Raw genomic sequence first — 24,403 nt, 5'->3', positions numbered from 1 at the left:
GGCAGTGTCTCAGCCCAGTTTGGACGGGTATTGGAGCAACCTGGGCTGGGGGAGGTGTCCCTGCCCATGCAGGGGGTTGGGACTGGATGAGTTTTCAGGTCCCCCCCAATTTGAACCATTTTATGACCCATTTATTGGTGGAACCAATCATCTGCTGGCCATGGTCACTTGGGCCAAACCCTAGCTGTTTCCCTCCTTGTGGTAGATATCCATAAATTCTCCTTGATTTGGGACTTCTGAAGCAGATGGGAGAGGCAGGGAATCCACCCCCTCTACTCTGCTCTGGTGAAACCCCCTTGTAGTGCTGAGTCCAGTTCTAGGGTCCCCATCACAAGAAGCACATGGGGCTGTTGGAGTGAGTCCAGAGGAGGCCACAAAGATGATCTGAGGGCTGGAGCATCTCTGCTCTTGGAACAGGCTGAGAGGATTGGGGTTGTTATTCCTGGAGAAGAGGAGAATGCAATGTGGAGACCTTGGAGCACCTTCCAGTGACTGGAGGGGCTCCAGGAAAGCTGGGTAGGGATTTTGACAAGGACCTGGAGTGGTGGGATGATGGGGAATGGCTTCAAAAGTGGAGGTTGAGATGAGATCTTAGGAAGAAATTCTTCACTGTGAGGGTTGGTGAGACCCTGGCCCAGGTTGTTCCAGGAAGCTGTGGCTGCCCCATCCCTGGAACCATTCAAGGCCAGGTTGGATGGGGTTTGGAGCAACCTGGGTTTGGTGGGAAGTGTTCCTGCCCATGGCCCATGGGGATTGGATCTAGATGATCTTTGAGGTCCCTTCCAACCCAAACCAGTTGATGATTTTATGAGCAGCAATGGGCTCAGTGGTTTCCTCTGTCCCAAGGAGGGTCACGTGGATGGTGGGTGCAGGGCTGTCACCCTAACAATGTTTTCACCCTCTTGCACATCCTTTTACCCTGGCATATGCCAACTTCTCAACTTCAGACTTGGGTTTGGTTTTTTTGGTTTTGTTTTTTTTTTTTTGCTATTTCCCTTTTCCACATCCTTCCTACCATGTCAAAAATAAATTACTAGATCAGATTCACAAGCAGAATTTCCATGTGGTGAGTTCCTGCTCCTTGAGCTGTGCCCTAGGACCAGTGAAGTCCTTTCTAAGTAACTGAACAGATAATAATTCACTGTGTTCCCTCCCTGGAGCTGTTTTTTAATGCAAAAGATGTTACAGACCATCTAGTTCTAACCCCCTTCCATGGGCAGAGACACCTTCCATTAGACCAGATTTCTCCAAGCCCCATCCAACCCGGCCTTCAACACTTCCAGGGATGGGGCAGCCACAACTTTTTTTGCTTTGCCAACCCTCGGGTGAGGTGAGAGCTGAACAGGGAATGTTGGAGCTGGATGGAAGCATCCTGCTGCCCATGCTGGCATCCTGAAAAGCACCAAGTGTTGCTTCCAAATGCAGTTCTTGGGCTACCAAGGCAAATCTCTGTGAGCTTTTGCTTGGAGGAGGAGAAGTGAGGGACCCCTCAAGTCCCGAGATATTTTGTGGGGATTATTGAGAAAAAAACCCATGTTCCTAATAAATGCTGGTGGAGGGTTGAAGCATCTGACCTGCTCATTTCAAACATATTTTGTGGCTGTGGAGCTTTTTGGCAAGGATAAATCGTGCCTCTTTTCCATCAAAAGCTGGAATTTCAAGCCGGAGGCGAACGCCGCGGAAAACACCGTGGGACCGCTCGGCTGCGGATTCCTTGAGAGGAGCAGGGATTTAAAAAGGGAAAAAAAAAAAAAAAAAAAAAAAAAAAGGAGTTAGGCTGGAGCCCCCGCTATTAATCATAGCTGTAATCATGCATTTAATGAACATGACAGCTCCTGCTCCCTCCGGAGAGACGCTCTGAGTCTCACGGCTGGGTTAGGTACAACAATCACTTCTCTCCGCTCGCGCTTGATAACGCCGGGAAGCGGCGGAGCAGCCGGTGTCAGGTTGGGATGATGCATGAAGAGAAACAACCCTGTTTGCACGGGCTGTGGATTTCCTTACAGATGATGCTCTCCGAACCGACGGAATCATTAAGAAGGCAAGAAAAGGAGAAAGGAAAAAAATAAAAAGCAGAGGGAGAAAAACACCTGTCCCTTACGCAGGGTATAAAATATCAAGCCTGACGCCGCCGTGCTGTGTGTAATCAGTTAAAAAGCCCTTAACGTGCAGTTCTTGATGCTCTCCCCAGCAACTTTTTTTTTTTTTTTCCTTGGTTTTTTTTTTCCTTCTGCCTTTGAGTGTGAACTTGCTGTTCCACTCATTTTAAATCTCTGCAGCCAGGGGCTTTGCTAAGACAGGGGAAAGCAGAATTAGGGAATGCGCGGAGTCGCTCTCTCGTCTCGACGCTGGGTGGAGAGCAACTGGGGAGAAAAACAGGATGGATTTGGGACTGGCATCTCTCTGAAAAAATAAAATCATGTTATTTGGCGAAACAAGACTTTCAGAGACCAGAGTCAAACCCTACAGGGGATCATTTTGGCTTTTTGTTTGACTTAATCCAGACTGCGGCAAATTTCAGCTCCTAATTTGTTTTATTTCTCTTTTACCCTCCTGGCCCCTGCCTTTTTCTCAGCCCCAATTTTACAGCATGTGGGTGACTTTAATATTATAGATACACCCTCTGTCTGCAGAATATCAGACACTTTGTATTTAATAATGCAAACCTCTTGGTAGCAGCTCTGATGGGGCATCCCAGATTGGCAACCAGACCAAAAATCAAAATTCGGACCTCCGTGATGGAATCATCAAACCCACCCTCCTACATCTCCTCCTTTGCTTCTTTGGTGCTCGTAGAGTCTCACTTCTATTTAAACTTCTTTTTTTAAGATGCAAAAGCTTTTAAAATACAACCATGCCAGAGAATTTCCTTCATAAATTCCATTTATGGAATTTAAGCAATATATGGAGCTTCTTAACTGGAAGCTTTATGCAGCCAGGGGCTGTCTCCTCCTGGGTTAATATTTAGGTGGCTTTCAGAGAGGATTTGCAAGCAAGGTGAGGAATTAGGCAGTGGGAAAGCATAGAGGAAGGGTTTCTTTGCCAGCTGCCAGTCTAATGCTTTGCCAGACCTGGGAGGATGTGCCTCACCTGGATTTTGCTGTGGATGGGACCAGCTCTCAGGTGGTTAAACTACCTCCAGGCTACAATTCACAGCAAGAACCCATCCTGGGAGATGCAAATCTCCTGTCCGTGGATAACATCATGGTTTCTTGCCAGAAGAAGGCAAAAAAACCCTCCCAATTTTTACCATAAATGAGTTTTTCTTTTTTTTAGATATAAATTAAAAACCAGTGGCATGAGGCCGTTGCATCTTTTATCTGTTTACTTATCTATTTATTTTTTTAGTGATTCCTCCTTTCTGGCCAAGATGTGGCTGTCAGGCTGCTTTAACTAAAAGGATGGCACAGAAGCACGGGAGCGTGGTTGTCCCCTTTTGGGCTGCTTTTATGCCCAAATATTAAATATTTAGAGAGATTGTCTGCTGCCCTGGGGAGCTGGCTCCTGGTATTGCCCATCCTGCTGACTTGGCTTCAAGGAGCATTAAACATAATTGCAAAGGGCTGTGGGGTGCTCTATCCCAAGATAGAGAAATAAGGCTGGGGAAGGGACTTGAGCACAAGGAAGGGCTGAGGGAGCTGGGGGTGTTGAGGCTGGAGAAGAGGAGGCTCAGGGGAGACCTCATCACTCTCTACAACTCCCTGAAAGGAGGTTGGAGCAGGGGGGGAGTCAGGCTCTTCTCCCAAGTAGCTACCAGTAAGACAAGAGGCCATGGGCTTAAGCTCTGCCAGGGGAGGGTTAGGTTGGATTTTAGGAAAAAATTATTTCCAGAGAGGGTGATCAGACACTGGAATGGGCTGCCCAGGGAGGGGGTGGATTCCCCATCCCTGGAGGTTTTTAAGAAGAGGCTGAATGTGGCACTCAGTGCCATGGGCTGGGAACCACGGGGGGAGTGGATCAAGGGTTGGACTTGATCCCAGAGCTCCTTTCCAACCCAAATGATTCTGTGATTCTGTGATCCCTACTTCTCTAATGGTCAGACTTTAGTTTGGGGCTTTTCTCCCAGCATCAATCTGGAGGTCGACCAGAGCACGCTGACCTCAACCCACGTCCTCCCTAAGAGATGCTCTGGGGCATCTTCAGAGCAACCCATAGTTGACATGTGGTTTGCTTGGTTTCTTTGCCACCAAAACCCAGTTGTAAAAGCTGCTTCTAGAGCGAGGCAGCCAAAAAGAAATTCAAAATCACCACAACAAAACCCTCAGGGGTGACTCCCAACCCCATCCTCAACGCGCCGGCGGCAAAACTCGAGCGAGCTCGCGGCGAGCTCCGGCGCCTTCCCCGGCGAGTTCCACGGAGCTTTCCTCAATGCCTCTGATAGACAGGCATGGGCCACCCTCCCCAGCATCGTGCTGGCACCAAAGGCTTTGATTTGAAGAGGGAACAGATGGGGCTTCGCCAACTCCGGCAGCCCGAGTGACAGCTTCGCGCGCGGGGCCATCAAATTCCACTCGCTCACTCTCCCAACGCGCCCGGGCTGGCAGGTGAGTGACTTGAGACTCTCTCCTACCACCTGGAAAACTGAAAAACAGCTTTTAGTTTCAGTTGATTCCTTCCTACGTGATTTAATGAGGTTCAGAGGTAAGCGTTGGACTTCCCTGGCTTCAGGGTGCAACCAAGCCAAGCGTGGAAATTTGCTGGGCTGATGGTGCAAGTGTTCAAGTTGGCCAAACATCTTTTTTTTGGTGTGTTTGGGTTCCAAGGGGAAAGGTTCTCCATGTATTTGGAGATGTCAGGGATTTCTTTTGTCTCAGATGCTTCAGGGGTGGTGGTGCAACCAGCGCCAAGTGTGGAAATTTGCTGGGCTGATGGTGCAAGTGTTCAAGTTGGCCAAACATCTTTTTGTTTTTTTGGCATTTTTGGATTCCAAGGGGAAAAATTCTCCATGTATTTGGAGATGTCGAGGAGTCCTTTTGCCTCTTCTGCTTCAGGGGTGGTGGTGCAACCAGCACCAAGCATGGAAATTTCATGGGTTGATGGTGCAAACGTTCAAGTTGGCCAAACATCTTTTTTTTGGCATGTTTGATTCCATTCGGAAAGGTTCTCCATATATTTGGAGATGTCAGGGATTTCTTTTGCCTCTTCTGCTTCAGGGGTGGTGGTGCAACCAAGCCAAGCATGGAAAATTGATGGGTTGATGGTGCAAGTGTTCAAGTTGGCCAAACATCTTTTTTTTTGGCATGTTCGGGTTCCAAGGGGAAAGGTCCTCCATGTATTTGGAGATGTCCAGGAGTCCTTTTGCCTCTTCTGCTTCAGGGGTGGTGGCCTCCTCACCCATCTTAGCTCTGGAAGTTGCCTGTTTGGTGTTAAGCAGTGAGACTGTAGGATCATCAGTGGGTTGGAAGGGACTTGTAAAGGTCATGGAATTACAGGATCAATATGATTTAGGTTGGAATGCACCTTTAAGATCATTGAGTTGAGTCATTAACCCAACACTGCCAGATCCCCCACTAAACCTCAGCACATCTCCGTGGCTTTGAAGTCCCTATGGGGATGGAGACTCCACAACTGTTCTGGGCACCCTGACAACCCTTTTGGGGAAGGAATTGTATCTAATATCCAATCTAAACCTCTGCTGGCACAACTTGAGGGTTTTTTTCATGTCCTGTTGCTTGTTCCTTGGGAGAAGAGACCAACATCCACCTCACTCTGACCTTTCAGGTGGTTGTAGAGAGGGAGAAGATCTCCCCTCAGCCTCCTTTGCTCCAAGAACACCACCAGTTCCCTCAGCTGCTTCTCAGAAAACTTGTGCTCCAGACCCTTCCCCAGCTCTGTTGCCCTTCTCTGGAAACTCTCCAGCACCTCAATTTCCTTTCTCTTGTAAGGGCCCCAAAACTCAACCCAAGATTTGAGGTGTGGCCTCACCAGTGCCAAGCACAGGGAAACAATCCCTGCCCTAGTCCTGCTGGCCAAATTATTGCTTTTACAAGCCAGGCTGCTCTTGGTTACCAAGTTCCACCTCCCAGAAGTGAGCAGGTGAATCTTCAACTGGATCAGGTTGCTCAAAGCCCCAACCCAACCTGGTCTTGAATGGTTCTGGGGATGGGACATCTCCAACCTCTCTGGGCAACCTGGGTCAGAGTTTCATCACCCTGATCAGAAAACATTTCTTCCTTAGATCTGGGTGGAATCAATTCCTTTTTAGCTAAAAACAATCACCCCTTGTCCTCTCACAACAGGCCCTGCTAAGAAGTCTGTCCCCATCTTTCTTATATAATATTCCTTGAATATTAAAAAGCTGCAAGAAGGTTTTCCTGGAGCCTTCCCTTCTCCAGCCTGGAGAACCCCAACTCTTTCAGCCTTTCCTTATAGCAGAGGTGCTCCAGCCCCCTGATTGTTTTGGTTTGGTTTTTTTTTTGGGTGAATTCCTGCAAAATGTTCTGATTCTGAGCAAATGATATATATTTGTTGTTTATTTTCTCTTTGTTTCCAACAGCAAGGTTGCTTTGTACACCCAGTCCTGGTCCTTCTCCATCCAACTACCTGAACAGATCAGCCACGAGCCGATACATCGCCAGGTCTGTACTCAAGGGGAGGAACATTGTGCTCCCTCTCTGGGTGCTACACATGATTTATGCTCCAGGAGGGTGTTGCTGGCTTCAGACACAACTATTAACTTGGTTGTTTATTTGGTGAAGCTCTAGCTGCTGGTTTTTTCCTGTACTCTGCCACGAGCAGCTATTAAGCTCATCAGAAACCCTTGGTTTCTGCTTTAAAGAAGTTTGGAAAGTTGTAAGTGGACAGCAGCACCTTTCTCAGTCGTAGAATCATGGGGTGGTTTGGGTTGGAAGGGACCTTAAAGATTATCTTGTTCCAAAGCCCCTGCCATGGGCAGGGACATCTCCTACCAGCCCAGGTTGCTCCAAACTCCATCCAACCTTCAGCACTTCCAGGGATGGGGCAGCCACAGCTTCTCTGGGCAACCTGGGCCGGGGTCTCACCACCTTCACAGCAAAGAATTTCTTCCTCAGATCTCATCTAAATCTCCTCTCTTGAAGCTTGGAACCCTTCCCCCTCATCCCATCCCTTATCCAAAATTCCTCTCCAGATTTCCTGAAGCCCTTTCAGACACTGGAAGGTGCTCTAAGGTCTCCCTGCAGACTTCTCCAGGCTGAACAAGCCCAACTCTCTCAACCTGTTTCCACAGGAGAGGGTCCCTCAGCCCCTGAATCTTCTTCATGGCCTTAAACAAACCCAAATCCTCCTTGGAAAGTCCCTTTTAAAATCAACCAATATTGTTCCCAAGGAATATTTTGGTTCCCCCCCATCCCAACTCACAAGCCCATCCCAATTTAACCCAGCAAACTGGTAGGTTTTCCTGCTGTCCCACCCCCAAACTGGGAACCTGCCTCTTGGCAACTGGGAATCAGTGTGTTGGGAATAATGACACCACGTTGCTGCTGTTCAGCTCCCTGCCAGCTTTCTCCTTGTCTTTTTTTAATTTAAGTTGTGTGTGCTCCAGATGTGCCACATATCATCACGTCCTTAAGTGGGAGCATTTGCAGACAAGTCCCTCTTAATTGTAGCAGAATAAAATTTATTCCCAAAGTATGTCTGTTCCAGATGTCTGTATGCAAACCTAATGCCAGATCCCAGCTATATTTTATCATATTCTACTGCTAATATAAACTGCTTTTAAATGTGCCATTGGAGTTAAATGGGGATGGAGCCCAACCTGCAAATGCTTTCTGGTCAACATCCTGGTGAGCTGGGTGAGTATCATGAGTAGCCAAGGTGTTGACTGTGGGAGAGCCCTTTTTCAATATCATAATTTAGGATAGAATCATCATGGTTGGAAAGGACCTTCAAGATCAGCAAGTTTAGGACTTCAAGATCAGGACTAGGGGGAAAATCTTAGCTCAGCTGGCCACACTGTTTCTGATAAAAAAATGCCTTAAAAATATAAATAATCCTGAAAGAATCATTTAAAAAAATTTAAAAAACACCTCAAAATAATTTTATACATAAAGATTTATCCTCTAGTCCCTAATGTGTCCAACTACCCAGACAACCTAAAGCAAGTAGCTTTGTGTGCCCCATGCAGAACACTGGAAACTTGAGTTGTCTTTTCTGTACCATCTGATTATCTTCTTGGAGAGATCAAATGTGCCCTCTGTGGGGCTGCATTCACCCAGCTCTCAATATTTCCCCTCTTTCTCTTGGTCCCATACACCCCTGGGGCTGCTGGGTCATCACCTCTTTAGATGGAAGCTTGTGGAAAATGTGTGCTAAGCAACTTCTGATGGCCTTAAGTAACTTCTAGAGGCACCAAGCAATTATTAGTGATTTTATTTGGTGTTCCTTCGTGTTCCTGCAGCCATCATGAAGTCCCTCATTGGTTGAGGTCCAAAAGCAGGTCCCTACTTGAAGACCTTCAATACCCTGGGGAGTTCAATGGGGCATCTGGCAGACCCATGTATTGAAACACCACTTCCCCAACAGGAACCCAGCAGAGTGTGGGATGTTTTCTACCTCACCATGGTCTCCAAAACTTCAGGATGCTCTCTCCATGCTCATAAAATCCTAAGAGAGAATCACAGTCATGGTGGTGGGAAGGGACCTCTGGAGAGCTCTGTTTTTCCTCCTGCCTCAGAAGGTCTCTTCTCCTTCCATCATATTTCTCTGAGAAAGTCTGGTCCCACTCTACACCATCCTATTAAGAAGCCACAGAGGACAATAAAATCCCCCTTGGCCTTGCTGAGCAAATCAACCTGTGGCCTCTTCTCAGATGTCCTCTGCTTCAGCCCCAACCATCTTGGGTGCCTTCACTGGACCACACTCCCAGTTCATCACTGGATGTGTTGTACTGGGAGCCCCAAACTAAACCCAGGGCCCAGCTGTGGTCTTGCAAATGCCAAACAGAGGGGACAGATCTCCCCCTGGTCCTCCTGGCTGCATTTTTGCTCATGCAGCCCAGGATGGGGTTGGCATCATCACCACTCCTGGGTGTCTTGATGTTCTTGGGTCCCCAGGTCTTCTGCAGAGGAATTTCCTGGCAAGCTGGCCACAACTTGTCCTGCTGCATGTTGTGTGCTGTGGGTTTAACACTGCCCCAGCAATTAAACCAAATACCAGATGCTCTCTATTAATCCCCTTCCCCTCCCTGATAAAGAAAGGAGAGAGAATAAGGGAGAGAGACTGATGGGTTGGGAACTAAACTACACAGCTTTAATGGAACAGGAATGAGAAAGAGGAAAAATGACTGAATATATACAAATATACAGGAAAATGGATCCCAGGTTCCTCTCTCCCCCTTCCCCCAATAACTCTCCCATCCCCACCCAGGCTGCAGGGCAGCCCTGGGAAGTCCAGGCTGGACTCCTGGGCTCAGCAGCAGTGGGGAGCTGGAGGCAGGAACACACAGATTCAGGCTGGCATGGATCAGGAGCACAGGCAGAGGAAGGGATGGAATCCTCCCAGGATGCCCAAGCAAACAGGCACAGGGGAAGAAGGGGAAGCAGGAAGGGCTTTGCCCCTGGTGATCCCTCCAATTTCTCCTGAGGATGAGGTGGATGGGATGGAATCCTCTGTTTGGTCAATTCTGGCCATTTCTCTTGTCTGTTCCTCCCCAAAGGAGGGCTGCAGCTGGGACCTCTTGCCTCCTTTTCTCCTTGCAGAGGGCCAAATGTTCCTCAGAGCTGAGCAGTGGCCTTGGTTCTGCACCCCATTCTCCAGCTGGAACTCTAAACATCGAGTGGGATCAGTCCCAGCAGCAGACACTGCCTGAGAAACTTGCTGTTCATTTCAGCAAGTGCAGCTCCTTCCAAGAGACTCAGCTGAAAGCAAAAGTCCAAGACAGAAAATCACCTTTATCCTGGCCCTAACGAGGACAGTACCTCAGCCTTTTCCTCATCCTTTGCCATTTTGTTTCCTCCTCATTCAATAAAAGACAGAGATTCTCTTTAGTCCTCTTTTTGTTGCTAATAATAATAATAATAATAATAATAATAATAATCACCTTTATCCTGGCCGAAACTAGGACAGTGTAGATGTTTCCAGGGTTGGAGATTGGCCTCCTCTTGCAGATTATTAAAATCTGGGGTGAAGTTGGCCAAAAGTAAAGACATGAAGAGCTTATGGCCCAGCACAAACTTCCCGAATATCTCCCTCTCCCATCAAAACGTAACTCGGGCTCTGTCGTGGTTTCAGGTGCTGTTGACCTGTCCTCTCTGTGTCATTGTTGTATCAAAATGAGAGGTGTTCCCTGACCCTGTCTCTCCTTCTCCTTCAGCCGTGCTGTTCAGAGGAGCTTGGCCATCATTCGTCAAGCCAAGCAGAAGAAAAAGAAGAAGGAATATTGCATGTACTACAACCGCTTTGGGAAATGTAACCGGGGGGAGAGCTGTCCCTACATCCATGATCCAGAGAAGGTGGCTGTCTGCACCAGGTATGGATGCACCAGGTCAGGTTTTGGCTTATCAGAGCATCACAAAATGATTTGGGTTGGGATAGAACTCGGGAGATGATCCAGTCCTAACCCACTTCCCACACTTTCTGACCCGGCTCCTCCAAGTTCCATCCAACCCAACCTTCAACACTTCCAAAGATGGGGCAGCCTCAGCTTTTCCAGGCAAACTGGTCCAGGCTCTCACCACCTCATTCTTTCTCATTGAAAAGAATTTCTTTCAAGTATCTAACCTAAATCTCCCCTTTTTCAGCTTGAAACCATTCCCCTTCATCATATATTCCATGCCCAGCATTCCTGGACCCTCTTCAGGTGCTGGAAGGTGCTCTGAAGTCTTCCCAAATCCTTGGTTCTTCTTAATTGATGACCAAGTCTGGGTTTGGGCTGTAGTCCTTGCATACTTTAGGAATTTCTGGTCCTTAAGGGTCTTTTGGGTCTCCAACCATCCACATTTCCACGAATCACTAGAGGACAATGCTGATCTACTTCTGATCTGGTGTTTCCTTACCCTGGTGCCTTCTAAATCCAATCCCATTGTCATCTCTTATTTTTCTCAGTCTGCTGTTGGTTTAGGAAGTCCTTTTTTTTTTTTTTTTTCAGCCCTGGGTGTTTGAGGAGCTGCACACAGCTATCTTTCAGTCACAATCATCTGCAAACTTAGTTTGCTGGTTCTGTATGTTCTCCATTTATTCAAACCAACTTGAATTTGGTTTTATTTTTAATGAACCTCTCCATGCTCAGCTCTAAATTCAGCCAACTTTTTCCTGTGAGGTTATGCAACTCAGAATATATGAGACTGCTTTGGAAAGGTTCAGACCACCTCACTTCCCACAGTAATGTGTATTTTATTAATCTACTGTCACCCTCGTGCTTCCTAGGAGTCCAAACCCTGAATCCAGACATCCCCACATGCCCTGGGATCTTGGTTTCTTCTCTTGACTGTTAGCCACTTAAACCCAGAGATCCTCCTGATGCTTCATCCAGAATCTGGAGTAATCAGGGTTCTAGAAAGGACCTGGTAATAGAATCATAGAATCCTTTTGGTTGGAAAAAACCTTTAAGAACAAGTCCAACTGTGCCAAGTCCACTGCTTGAGTCAACCCATGTCTTGCCTCAGCACTTTTAAATCCCTCCAGGGATGGTGACTCCACCACTTCCCTGGGTAGCAGATGTTTGCTGTTTAAAACCCTTGGGTTTTGCAGCCCACCTCATGCTCAACCTTCTCCTTCTGGTGTTTCTGCAGGTTTCTTCGTGGCACGTGCAAGAAGACAGATGGGACCTGCTCATTTTCCCACAAAGTCTCCAAAGACAAGGTCTGTATCAATCACAGAATGGTTTTGGGGTGGAAGGGGCCTTAAATGTCATCTGGTTCCAAGAAGACATTTGGAAGCTTCTTGGAAGAAGCTTGGTGGGACTCCAGGAGCCAGTAGAGCTTTCCAGTGGCTTCCCAATGAGCTTGGAGGGACTTTACTGGCAAGCAGATCTATGCTGGTTGTAGGGAATTTTACCTCTTTGAGTGCTGTCAACAAAGTTTGGTTGTAGTTGGCTTAAAAGCTCTTTCAGGCTCATGATGGACTTGTGAGAGCAGAAGGTGCCTCCCAGCCAGTGGGGGAAATGATGAGCACATCAAGCATCAGATTGGAGCACTCAGGGCTGTGTTGGGTTAAGGAGCACTTAAACTCCAGGGATTGGAGAGAAAGAGCATGGAAGTAGCCTTTAAGTTGCATCTAATCCTTAGCTACCTCTGTACCATGACCCTTCCCTCTAGATCACCCTGGCTCCCTCTAAATCAACCTTGGGGTTGGAAGAGGAGGATGTTAGAACACACAAGAGGTCTAAATTAACCTTTCTACAAAGCCAGGCAGTGAAAGCAGCTGGCAGAAGAGTTTTTGAGTTCATCATCATCTTCAACCTCCTTGGTGTGCTCGGGGCTCCGTGGTTTTATTACACAGGGCGAGATGGAAAAATAATTAGGTTTTCTTTTAGTGATTATCAGTTGAGAATTTAGTGGTTTAACACCTAGAATCTCAGGTCAAATGTAGCTCTGGAGACCTCAAGTGTTGAAGCTGAGGTGGAGTTGGTGCAGAAGGTTAAGTGTAGCTGCTGGGTCCTTTGCCAAGCTGGGATGTGAAATTTACATTTCAGCTTTGTTGGGTGGATTTTAAGGATCATTTCTCTGCTACAGACAAAGGATCACCCAAACAACAGCAAGAATGTTAATCCCACCAGGGTACTGAAACACAAAATAAAGCAGGGGGGTGGTTTGTGACCAGCTCTGGTGTCAATGCTTCACTGTTGGGATAGAGATGCCAGAAAGTAGAGACACGTCCCACTAGACCAGGTTGTTCCAAGCCCCTCCTGGCCTTGAATGCTTCAAGGATGAGGCAAGCACAGGTTGGGCAACCTTGGCTAGGGTCTCACCACCCTCACAGGAAAGAATTTCTTCTGAAAATCTACTCTCAATCTTTCCTCTTCCAGTTTAAAGCCATTACTCCTCATCCCATCACTACGTGCCCTTGTCAAAAGTCCACCCCTATCTTTAGAGCCCTTTCAGGGGCTGGAAGGTGCTCTAAGGTGTTCCTGGAGCCTTCTCTTCTCCAGGCTGAGCAAATCCAACTCTGTCAGTCACTCAAGTTCTGGTTCTTTAGCCTGTGCCCTGTGAATTGTCCTTTTAGCACCTTCTTCCCCCCCCTCCCTTGGAGCATCACTTAGGTAATTAAAGTGCAATTATTTGACTGCTAAAGGATTCAACCCAGGGGATGTCAGGTCCTGTCAGCATCTAGGACAGGACCTTTTCCAACAGGATTTGCCTTTGGGCAGACTGTTTTCCTGTCTCCTTTTCCTCTCCCTTTGCCTGAGGCACGTTCTTTGTCAGTGGGGAGCTCATAAGTTATCGTGGCGGCGAGCGGAGCCGCTCGGAAGGAGGCACAGAGCACCATATGTTTTTTACATGGATCTCTCTTCAGAGTCACTTAATCACCAGTATATAAAATAGAGGAGATAGACTGGGGACAGCTGTACTCCCTGACTCGTGGCATGTCAAAAAAAAGGGATGAGGATGAGAATTGATAGAAGGGAAAAAGGGCTGGTTGGAGTTTCGGTTGTTGTTCCGTTTTGGTTTATTTTCTTTCTACAACAGGGAGTTAGACTTTAGAAATAAAAAAAGGCAAGAAAGATAAAAAAAGCTTTGCATAGAGCCTGGCTGGTGGTGTATCCAGAATTGCAAGAATCAATGCAGATTTGAAGGGGGCAGGGAGCCAATGAGACTTTTTCACCTGAGTCAGTGATGTGCAAGAGGTAACGGCAGCACGGAACCGCTGCCTGCACCTCTGTGCCAGAGGATTGCTACTCATCCAGCCCATGCAGGACCACTGCCTTACATCTGTACAAATTAATTACATGCTATTTCAGCAGGTGCTGGAGCTTTTTTTTTAGGTCCCAGAGCAAAAACCTGGGTGAGACTTTGGAGGTGGAACCTGCCAAGGAGTTGGTTGGTTGCCCATAGCTGTGTCCGCCAAATGCTGGTTGGATGCAGATGGGTTTGTGCCAGCTGGTCTTGGTACTCAGAAATATTTTCCTCAGCTTAATTTACTGGTGGAGGTGTGGCCTCAGTTTCCCCTCCAGAAACACAGGTGTGTCTTGGTGCTTCAAGGGAAACCACAAGTTTTTGGCTTCTGGGTTCCATTTTCAGTGGATAGATGGGGCCCACTGGCTGTGGAATGATGGGGACAACTGGTTTTTCCCTCTTAGCAGCATCTGACCAGTTAAAAATAGGGGAAGAAATATGACCAGTTAGAAATAGGGGAAGAATGGTGATAATATCATCATGATAATAAAACTGAATTTAAAAAGGAGGTGACAGTGCAGAAGAGCCAGTTTGCTGGTGGTACATTACGAACAGAATCCCTGGCAAAGGGGACCCATGGGGCAGAGGTGGCTTCTGCCCATCTCACCTTCTTCCTTAGCAGCTCACCTCTACTGAAGCATCATCCAAACCCAAGCTGAGGCATTAAATTAACAAACCTTACAAAGAAAACAGGCAGGTGCCAGCTCTCTGCCATGCCTTAGAAACAAATGCTTTCGGAACACACGTTTTTGGCCGTGCACGTCACACTCCGTGGGGAAAGAGGATTATTTTTCACAGGATGAAGGCTCCCTGGGGCCAGTTGAGAGGTCTCCACTCACCACCTTGTTGTCAACGCAAGGCTGGAAGAGAAACAACCTCTTCTGTGGAGTTCAAGCTTGTTTCAGGGTGATTTATAGCTGTGGGGATGCTGCTACCCAACGTGAGAGGCGACTTTTGCTTTTTAACTCCTGTAGCTCCCTGTTAACCCAGGTGATTACTTGCAAAGGTGGCATTGGCCTCATTTATCAGCAGTGAAAAAAAGCAGGTGAAGTCACTCAGTGGAGGAAGGCAACATTTTTTTTCCTCCACTCCTGTGTTTTTTGGAGCTTCTCTGATGTGGCATTGGGAGGCAGCTTGGGTTTGGGCTGTTTGAGTTGGGGGTTTAAGGAGAGAAAGGGTTTTCTGTGTGTTTAGTGAGGATGAGTTGTGGTTTGGGGGGGGAGGAATGGCACAAACTCCTCATAGGAGAAGCTTCAGGTTATTGTCACAGAATTGTTCTGGTTGGAGAAGACCTTTAAGATCATTGCATCCAACCATTAACCCAGTGCTTGAGTCCAGTGCTAAACCAGGTCCCTCAGCACCACATTTACACATCTTTTCAACACCTCCAGGAATGGTGATTCAGGCACCTCCCTGGGCATCCTGTTCCAGTGCCTGACAACCCTTTCAGTGAAGAAGTTTCTTCTAACAACCAATCTAAACCTCCCCTGGCACAACTTGAGGCCATTTCTTAGCATCCTGTCCCATGTTACTGGAGAGAAAAAACCTGAATCATCCTGTATCTCACCTCCCTGGAAAGTCACCAGCAATGGGACCAAAAGGAATGAAGGACCAAAATCTTGCAGGGCTTAGCTATTAGTTTGAGGACAAAAATCTTCTGGGGTGACTTCATGCCTCAGTTTCCCCACTAAAAAATGGAGACAATCCTTCTGTTTCACATGGGGAAATCTGCATGGGTTCAGCAAGAAGCTTTTCCCCATCCTAAGCAGCAAAACCCTTGCTCCAAGCAGAGGATGCTCTCTGGGGCAGGCTCCTGATGCTTGGCAGATGCCTTCAAAATCCAACCCGTGCCTCTGATGATGGAAAAAAAGAAGCCTGGAGGAGAAGGAAATCTGAGAGTTGGAGGATTGCAAGGGCTGCAGGACAAAGCCCTCAGCTGAGGAGCCCCCCACACAGGGAAATTCTCCACCATGGGGTCCTGGTGGTTGAGGGAAACCAATAAATCTGAATGAATGAGTTTGTGATTGAAGCTTCGCAAGAGGCTGGGACTCGGGCAGCCGCCCACTGCTGCTGCTACAACAGCTTTTCCCCTTGAGGAACTCGAAAAAGAATCAGCATTTTTCTCCCTAATAGAGCTTCAAAACTCTGTTGTGAGCAATTTGGAAATTCACGTGGAGTTTCGGGTTCATTAGCTGCTGGCTCCAAAGCCTGTACATAGTCAGAGCTGTCTAATACGGACGCACTGCACCAGTGCCTTGAATTAATGTTATTGTTATTTGTGTGGACGTAGTGGGGTGCAAACAAGGTTAATTGAAATGAGAGTGCTGCTTCCTCTTGATAATGGCTCAGGCTTGACAGCTAGGAGGCGTTTATTTTTGTCGAAGAGCTGCCTTTATTATCCCTTTTTATTAGAGCTAATTTGGGCTCTATATCAAAAACTACATTAAGGGAATCATTTACGGTCACACCACCACCACCAAAAAAGATAGCCCCAGAGCCCTGTCCTTTATGTTAATGTCTGCAGTTAAAAGACAATTAAAAATAAACTCTTCTCTTTTAAAGCACCCTTTGTTTTCATTCCTCCCTCCTTCTTTCCATTTCTCTCTTCGCCTCGAGTGAGCCAATTCAGTTAAAACCCTAATGTGCCCTTCAGGAGAAAGGGATTTTTCCAGATAGCCTCGCCCGTGGTTATGTGCAGAATTGTAAATATTAGTTTGGGGGATGCTCGAGCTGACAGGACTGAGATACTACTGGTGAAAGGAGTAGTGAGGAAATCCAAGTTGTAAGCAAGGAGCAAGGGATGGAGCAAGGAGGAGCCGGATCGTCACGACGGCTTCAGGACGTGCACCTTCCCGTTGGCAGCTGCCTAACAGGGTGAGGATGTTTGCCTGTGGTAGCTGGTGAGTTAAGGATGCTGAAATATCACAGCAGGCTGGTAATTTGTTTTTAATTATAACAGCTGGCAAGAAGGTGAAGATTGTGGTTTGAGGACGAGGAGGATCTTTGCTCCTTTGCTTTTCCCCGTCGGATGTTGCGGTGCTGAAGCTCGGGTGCAGGGCTCTGCTCCGTGGGTCCAATCTTTCTCCTCCTCAACTGCTCATGGCTCTCTTCCTCCTTTCCCTCCCTCCTGAAGCATCCCTCCTGGAGCATCCCTCCTGGAGCATCCCTCCTGGAGCATCCCTCCTCCAGCACACAGAAACAGGCATCATCCCATCGCTCGCAGCTCTTGGAGGGTTCCAGGCTGGTGCCTTGGTGTGATTCAAACACCCCCCAAAAAATACTTGCTGAGGTGCAAGCTCTCTTTTTTTTCTCCTCATCAGGATTCACCTTTTGGAGGAGCTAACCCACCCTCAAGTCACCTCCATACCCATAAAAGAGCCAAATTGGGTGGTGTGTGGCACCCTCAGGATCCTGGTTTGGCCACAAGGGCCAAAACCCACCATGAGAGAGGGTCTTGGGGCTGGACATGAGCCCCACACCACAGTTTCCATCACAACCACTGTGTCTCCCTTTTTTTGATCCTTTGTTGGGTGACAGTGAGCTCAGCTTAGTCCCTACTGTGTGCAAAGAGTCTGGGGAGCAGCTGCCCCTTTTCTCCTCTTCAAGGTTAGGTGGGAGAAGATGAATCCACCCCATGTGTGGTACCAGCAAAGCCCTCCTGATAGCAGAGTTTCTTAGGATTCTCCCTTCCGTGGGTCATACAGTTTTCTTTCTGGTGACAGTTTCATGCATCCCACCCTCTCTTCCAGCATCCCAAAGGATGCTAAGGCAGTGTGTTCACCCCACGGATAAAGCAGGACCACAGAATTTCACAGACCTGCATTGCAGCCACACCTGATACGGTGGCTGGCAGAAGGTGTTTCCTTATTTTACACATGTCCTGGTTTTATTTCAGCTCTGGAGGCTGGAACTGTTCCTAATCACGAGGGGTTTTTTGGGGGGGAATACACTAATGGGTTTCTCATCCTCTACCCTTGCAGATGCCAGTGTGCTCCTACTTCTTGAAAGGGATCTGCAACAACAGCAACTGTCCCTACAGCCATGTCTATGTGTCCAGAAAGGCAGAAGTGTGCCAGGATTTCCTCAAAGGCTACTGCCCCATGGGAGAAAAGGTAAAATAGGGATCCCAGCTCTTGGGGTCCTGGGACAGATGAATCTTTGCTGAAGCCACGAGCTGTTTTTTTTTTTTCCACACGAGCTGCAGCATCGTAGAGGTGGAAGCTGCTGAACACCTGGATGTGATGAAAAGCAGTCCTGAGCCTTTCCAAAGAGTTCCAGCCAGAGTGGTTTGGTTGCTTTACAGGCAGGGGGGGAAAGAAAAGAAATGAAGGGCAACTTCTCAGCTGTGGAGAGTGGCTGAGAGTTGGGGAGAAGACTCCAGAGACATCTTAGGGCACCTTCCAGTACTGAAGGGGCTGCAGGAAAGCAGGGTGGGGACTTCTGGAAAAGGCATGGAGTGGTGGGTTGAGGGGGAAGGATTTCAAGCTGAAATCAGGGAGATTTAGGTGAGAACTTAGGAAGAAATTCTTCACTGTGAAGGTTGTGAGACCCTTGACCACGTTGCCCAGAGAAGCTGTGGTTTCCCACTTCCTGGAAGAGTTGAAGGCCAGGTTGGATGAGGCTTGGAGCAACCTGGTCTAGTGGGAGGTGTAGTAGGTTGGAAGTAGAGGAGAGAATCATTTTGTTTTCCTTGAGTCTTCCAGCTCACAGGGCACCATCCCAAAGACCCCCCAGCAGGCCTATGGAATGATATTACTTTATTGATTTAATAGATTAATGAATGGGTTTTTGTCTAACAAGGTTTTGCCTGGACTTGCTGCTCCTGAAGATTTCAGGATCCCTCTTAATTTCACCTGCTTTCCACCTGGGAAGTTGCTGGGATGAGGAGCTGGATGCTCAGATCCTTGTGCTCCTCTTGGGTGGAGCCCCAAGGGGCTCCTCTTCTCTCTTCTCTTTTCTCTTCTCTTCTCTTCTCTTCTCTTCTCTCTCTCTTCTCTTCTCTTCTCTTCTCTTCTCTTCTCTTCTCTTCTCTTCTCTTCTCTTCTCTTCTCTTCTCTTCTCTTCTCTTCTCTTCTCTTCTCTTCTCTTCTCTTCTCTTCTCTTTCTCTTCTCTTCTCTTCTCTTCTCTTCTCTTCTCTTCTCTTCTCTTCTCTTCTCTTCTCTTCTCTTCTCTTCTCTTCTCTTCTCTTCTCTTCTCTTCTCCTCTCTTCTCCTCTCCTCTCCTCTCCTCTCCTCTCCTCTCCTCTCCTCTCCTCTCCTCTCCTCTCCTCTCCTCTCCTCTCCTCTCCTCTCCTCTCCTCTCCTCTCCTCTCCTCTCCTCTCCTCCCTCTCCTCTCCTCTCTTCTTCTCCATCTCTACACCTCTCTTTGGCAGAGGAACAACCCAACCAGTGAAACTTTTGCTGCTCAGCACCCATCACCTTTGATGTCACCCTGCAAAGCCACCAGCCTGTCCCAGAACCCAAACACAAGAGCTGATGGTTCCTTCTAGAAGCAAACCCATCCGTGCCCTCTACAGGGCAAAAAAACCAGGCAAAAGGAAAGGGCAAAAAGCCAAAAGTGAGAGCTTTAAGGAAAGCAGGACACCAGCAGCAGTGGAGGGAGATGCCAATAAATTAGTCTGTGCCTAATTACTTTTTGTGGAGGGGACTGCATGCAGGATAAACATTTCCTCCACAGGAAAACGTGGGCATCCTGCCACCTCCCTCCAGCAGAGCTCCAGCCACGCAGGCAGGGCCCTTACAATTATTTTTAAAATATTCCAATTTAAATGAAAATATAAAAGAGATATTTAGAATATTTATTCTATTAGTAAAAGTGCTTACTGTGTCACTTTTAGAGTGTCAGAAAAGCATTCTCCTACAGATGATGGATAGCAGCCTGTAATTATATATGGGGAGAAATTGCTGAGCGGGCCATATTTAAGTGGGGAGGAGAAATACCAGCTTGGGCCATTAAGGGTTAATTTTATTCTCTAAATAATATAAAAAGTGCTGAGTCCATTCCTTTGCTCGAAGTAGAAAGTCCTCAAATGGACCCGGGAGAGTTTATAATATTCTACTGAATCAAGTGAAAATGTTAACCTTGCTTCATAAAACGATGGCTTGTTAAAGATGCACAGTCCCTTTTCTTCTGAATTATTTAGGAAGGGAGTAAATCTTCACTCATTTCTCCCTTTCCCTGTCTGAGGAATTCCAAGAGCTGCCCGAGCTCCATCGGAACCGCGGAGGCGCGGAAGGCGAAGGTTCCCGACCCCGGCGTGGCATCCTTGGGGGATAAACTCCAATGGGAATGGCTGGAAATTAGGTTCTTTCACGCTGGGGTTGGGTGCACTGGGCTCTTCTCCTCGTTGTGTTTGCCTCTCTTTTCAAGAAGCACCATTTTTATTTTTTTTTTATCAGATCTTTGTAAAACGTGTCCATTATTATCCATAATTTATGACGTGTCGTTGGCAGCGTTGCCTCTTAAGCACTTTCTTGATGTCTTGCACAATGTTCAGGCCAGGTTGATGAGCCTTTGACCCATCCCAGGAGCTGTAACTTTCAGCTCTTTGAAGAAAAGGTGCTGGGATTGGTCTGCTCTGACCTCATCAGGAACTTAAGTGAGAAAGTTTTAATTTTGCCTTCCTAAGCCCCTTTTTTGGGAACTTAGGCTCCAGAGCATAAAGGTCCCTCCACTTTTGGGGAGAGGGGACAGCTCATCTACAAGAGCATGACCATGTCCTTCATTAAGGGAATGTTACCCCCAATTAAATTGTTTCCAGGAGGAAGGTGGTGGTAGCAGAGCCAGAACTGATTTGATTTGATTGATTTGATTTCCAGCATCCTCACCCATTCCTCTGTCATGAGTTGGAAATTACTCCACCTGGTGTGTCCATACATGGATTTACAGCTTCCTAAAAGGAGTGGAGGAACTTGCAAGTTCACCTTGAGCTATGTCTCCAAATAATTCTGCAATTTGAGCCATTTTAACACAAGATCATAGAGGTCTTATCTAAAGCTATGAAGTGATGCCCACCATGGAAATCTCCGTGCCTCTTTTCCTGGAGCTTGTTGACCTTCTCAAACACCATGAAATGATTATTCTGGATGATGCTGATCCCTCTGGGCTGTTCACCTGCACTGGAGGAAGCTCAATGGGAGAAGTGGGAAGAGAGGGAGAAAGAGCATCTTGCAGATGCTCTTCAGGGTTTCCTGAAGATGTTTTTCCTTGGGCTGCTCTGTGGTCAAAGCTGTTTTCTGGTTCCCTGTCATTCCTCCTCTATTCCTTCAGCTCAGTATGGGCCATGAGTCCACTGGGGGAGGGTGGGGTGATGCTGGTGGTCACAAGGGATGATGGAAAATTGTTGAGTGAAGCCATGGTGGCCGTGTCCCTTAGGGCTAGGAAGAAGCAGGGCAAGAGATGCTGTGGCAGGTGGGTGACATGGGCAGTGATGAGCTTGGAGGAAGGATTTTTGCTTGTCCAAGAGGTGATTTCTCTGCCAAACCTTTTGGCTTTGCAGCTCCCAGGCTTGGCTTCTGAAGTAATACCCAGATCATAGCAATTAAGACAAAGATGAATAGAAATAAACCAATAGAACAACTATGAAATAATATAAATTAAACCATGAAATAATATGAAGTAATTTCTGGCCCAGAGGAGTGGTGACAGGCACTGCATGTTGTGATCTTTGATGGGAAACCCTGGGCTGAGATCTCTGCGTGGCTGAGAGCTTGGACCTGGGAATTAGGGCAAACACCTGCATTACATCCATGGACAACCTCAGGGAGCTTTGAGATTGGCTTTATAGGCACAAACTATGACTGATTGGGAGGTTATTAGGCAGTCAGAAAAAATTCTTTAGAGTGAGGGTGGTGAGACCCTGGCCCAGGTTGCCCAGGGAGGTTGTGGCTGCCCCTGGCCCCTTGTTCAAGCTCAGGTTGGATGGGACTTGGAGCAACCTGGTCTACAAGGAGTCCCATGGACAAGACAAGGGGCTATGGGCACAAGTTGCTTCTGGGAGAGATTCTGATTGAAGAAAAGAGGAAAATTTTTCCCCATGAGGACAGTCAGGCATTGGAATGGTTTCCCATGGGAAGCGGTGGATTCCCCCATTTTGGAAAGTTTTGAGTCTCAGCTCGACGGGGTGCTGAGACATCTAATATAAGCAATAATATTAAAAGGGTTGGAGCAGATGATCCTTAAAGTCCTTTCCAACCTGACATTGAATGATTCTATGATGAGGAAATCATTAGATCTTAGGAAGAAATTCCTCAGTGTGAGGGTGGGGAGACCCTGGCCCAGGTTGCCCAGGGAAGTTGTGGCTGCCTCTGGCTGGAAGTGTTCAAGCCCAGGTTGGATTGGGCTTGGAGCAACCTGTTCTGGTGAAAGATGTCCCTGGTAGAAGGTGTCCCTGGTAGAATTTGTCCCTTCCCATGGCAGGGGGTTAGGAACTAAATGTTCTTTTAAGGTCCCTTCCAACCCAAACCATTCGCTGATTCCGTGATTTGCCGACTGGGGAATAAAACTGGATTTGGAAGACTCGTGGTGAGGGTAGGTTTTGGTGTTGGCATCTCCCCAGCCCTCACAGCGTGTCAGAGCAAAGGCAAGTGAGTCAGGCAGGTCCCTTCTTAAGTGCTGCATCTGTAAAATTGTTTGGTATTAAATAAGCTTTTTCCCCCTGGTGTACATTAGCGAGCGCGGCCGCATTAAATACCGATCTCCGGATTGTTTCCATCAGCTGCCTTGAAGCCTGTGGGTAAATTGTTCCCCCGTGGGGACTTTTAAGCAGGAAGACATGGGGAGATTAAACAATGAGGCTACGATGAAAACACATGGAGAAATGGGCTGGAATAAATCACAGGGAAGCTGGAGCTCTGCGTGCTCCAGTGTGCGCTGGTAACTCCTCGCTCCCAGTGAACCCTGACCAGTATGACCAGCTCCATCCTTAAAAGCATCAAATGGTTTGAGTGGGAAGTGATCTTGTTGATCATTTAGTCCCAACCCCCTCCCTGCCATGGCCAGGGACACCTCCTGGATGACTTTTCCCAAGAAAGCTGAATTTCCTCATATGCTGAGCAGGCCTGCCCCTGATAGCATGAGAGTTACCAAACCAGTCCCAGACTGGTTTGAGTCAGAAGGGACCTTAAAGGCCATCTGGTCCCTTGCAGGGACATTTCCCACCAGCCCAGGTTGCTCCAAGCCCCATCCGACCTGGACTTGGACACCTCCAGGGATGGGGCAGACACAACTTTGGGCAACCTGGGCAAGTGACCTGCTGTCACCTTTTAACTCTGCTGGTAAAGGGGACCTGCAATTCCAGCAGGGATTCTCATGGCTGATTTTCTCTGAAACTGCCAATGAGTCTCCCAAAATCCATCTTCCTGGTCCTCCTGAGCTGCTTTCCCAGCAGCCTTTCACTGGAGCTCTGATTTGCATCTTCTCCACATAGCACCAGGTAGCACCTCTTTGGTGAAGAATTCCTGGGGTTGTGTAGTGGGGGGAAGAGAACTCTCTGGGGAAACCTTAGAGCACCTTTCAGTACCTGAAGGGGCTACAGGAAAGCTGGAGAAGGACTTTTGACAAGGACCTGGAGTGATAGGGCCCAGTCTCTTTTCAGTGGTGCCCAATGGAGGACAGGAGGTGATGGGCATTTGACTTGAACGTTCAAGTTTCATCTAAAGATGAGGAGAAACTTTAAAGATGAGGAGAAAGTTCTTTGAAGGTGGCAGAGTGGGATGCCCAGAGAGGTGATCTGCATTTCACCAGTTCTAGAATCATTCAAAACCCATCTGGGTGCCATCCTGTGCAATCTGCTCTAGGTGAGCCTGAACTGGATGTGTGTCTGGGACAAACTAAATCATCCCCAAAGATCCCTTCCTACCCCTCACATTTTCTGATGAGATAAGGGGGAACAGCTTGAAGCTGAAAAAAGGGAAGATTTAGGTTAAACATTAGGAGGAAAGTCTTCATTGTGACAGTGATGAGATCCTGGCCCAGGTTGCCCAAAATTTTTGTGGCTGCCCCATGCCTGGAGGTGTCCAAGTCCTGGTTGGATGGGGCTTGGAGCATCCTGGGCTGGTGGGAGGTGTCCCTGCCCAGGGACCAGATGGCCTTTAAGGTCCCTTCTGACTCAAACCAGCCTGGGACTGTATGAAAATATTGGTAACTCTCATGCTATCAGGGGTAGTTCTGCTCAGCACATGCTGCCTGAGGAAGTTTTGCTTCCTTGGGAAAAAATCCTCCTCCTCCCCAATGTGGAGTTTGGTGTTTTTCACAGCTGCTTGATTTTTCTGTAGAAAATTCCAACACTGGGGCTTTTTCTTAGCTGATTGCCTTGTTCTCATTTCTATTTCTCCAGTCTGATGACTTCTTAGGTTGGTGATTTTCTCTTTTTCTGGTGGAAGTCTAACAGGTTCCCACCATAAACTTCTTTTTTCTGTCTGCTACAATAAAATGAATAAATTTCTTTGGGTAAAACCACATGAGCTGTGTTAGCCCCAGCTAGCAGCTAAATATCTTTGGGCTTTTCTCTTATTTATCTTGAGTTCATGATGGAGAGTGGCAGCCTGGGGGTATTTGTTCCCCTGAATCTGTTATCACAAAAAAGGAGAA

The 24,403-nt window shown here is 47.5% G+C and overlaps 1 protein-coding gene across 1 annotated transcript in view; it reads left to right on the top strand.

The window, feature by feature from the left end:
- Window positions 1-24,403, top strand: part of ZC3H3 (zinc finger CCCH-type containing 3) — a 216,577-nt gene that overhangs the window by 165,369 nt on the left and 26,805 nt on the right. Inside the window, exons 6-9 of the mRNA XM_071738554.1 lie at window positions 6,497-6,578; window positions 10,292-10,447; window positions 11,709-11,778; window positions 17,792-17,923. Coding sequence (XP_071594655.1) covers window positions 6,497-6,578; window positions 10,292-10,447; window positions 11,709-11,778; window positions 17,792-17,923 — 440 coding nt within the window. The remainder of the gene's footprint in view (window positions 1-6,496; window positions 6,579-10,291; window positions 10,448-11,708; window positions 11,779-17,791; window positions 17,924-24,403) is intronic.

This window comes from Heliangelus exortis, chromosome 2 (genome assembly GCF_036169615.1).
Source record: "Heliangelus exortis chromosome 2, bHelExo1.hap1, whole genome shotgun sequence".
NCBI classification, from domain to species: domain Eukaryota; kingdom Metazoa; phylum Chordata; class Aves; order Apodiformes; family Trochilidae; genus Heliangelus; species Heliangelus exortis.
The sequence above is the reverse complement of the archived record's forward strand: the minus strand, read 5'-3'. Positions and strand labels throughout refer to the sequence as shown.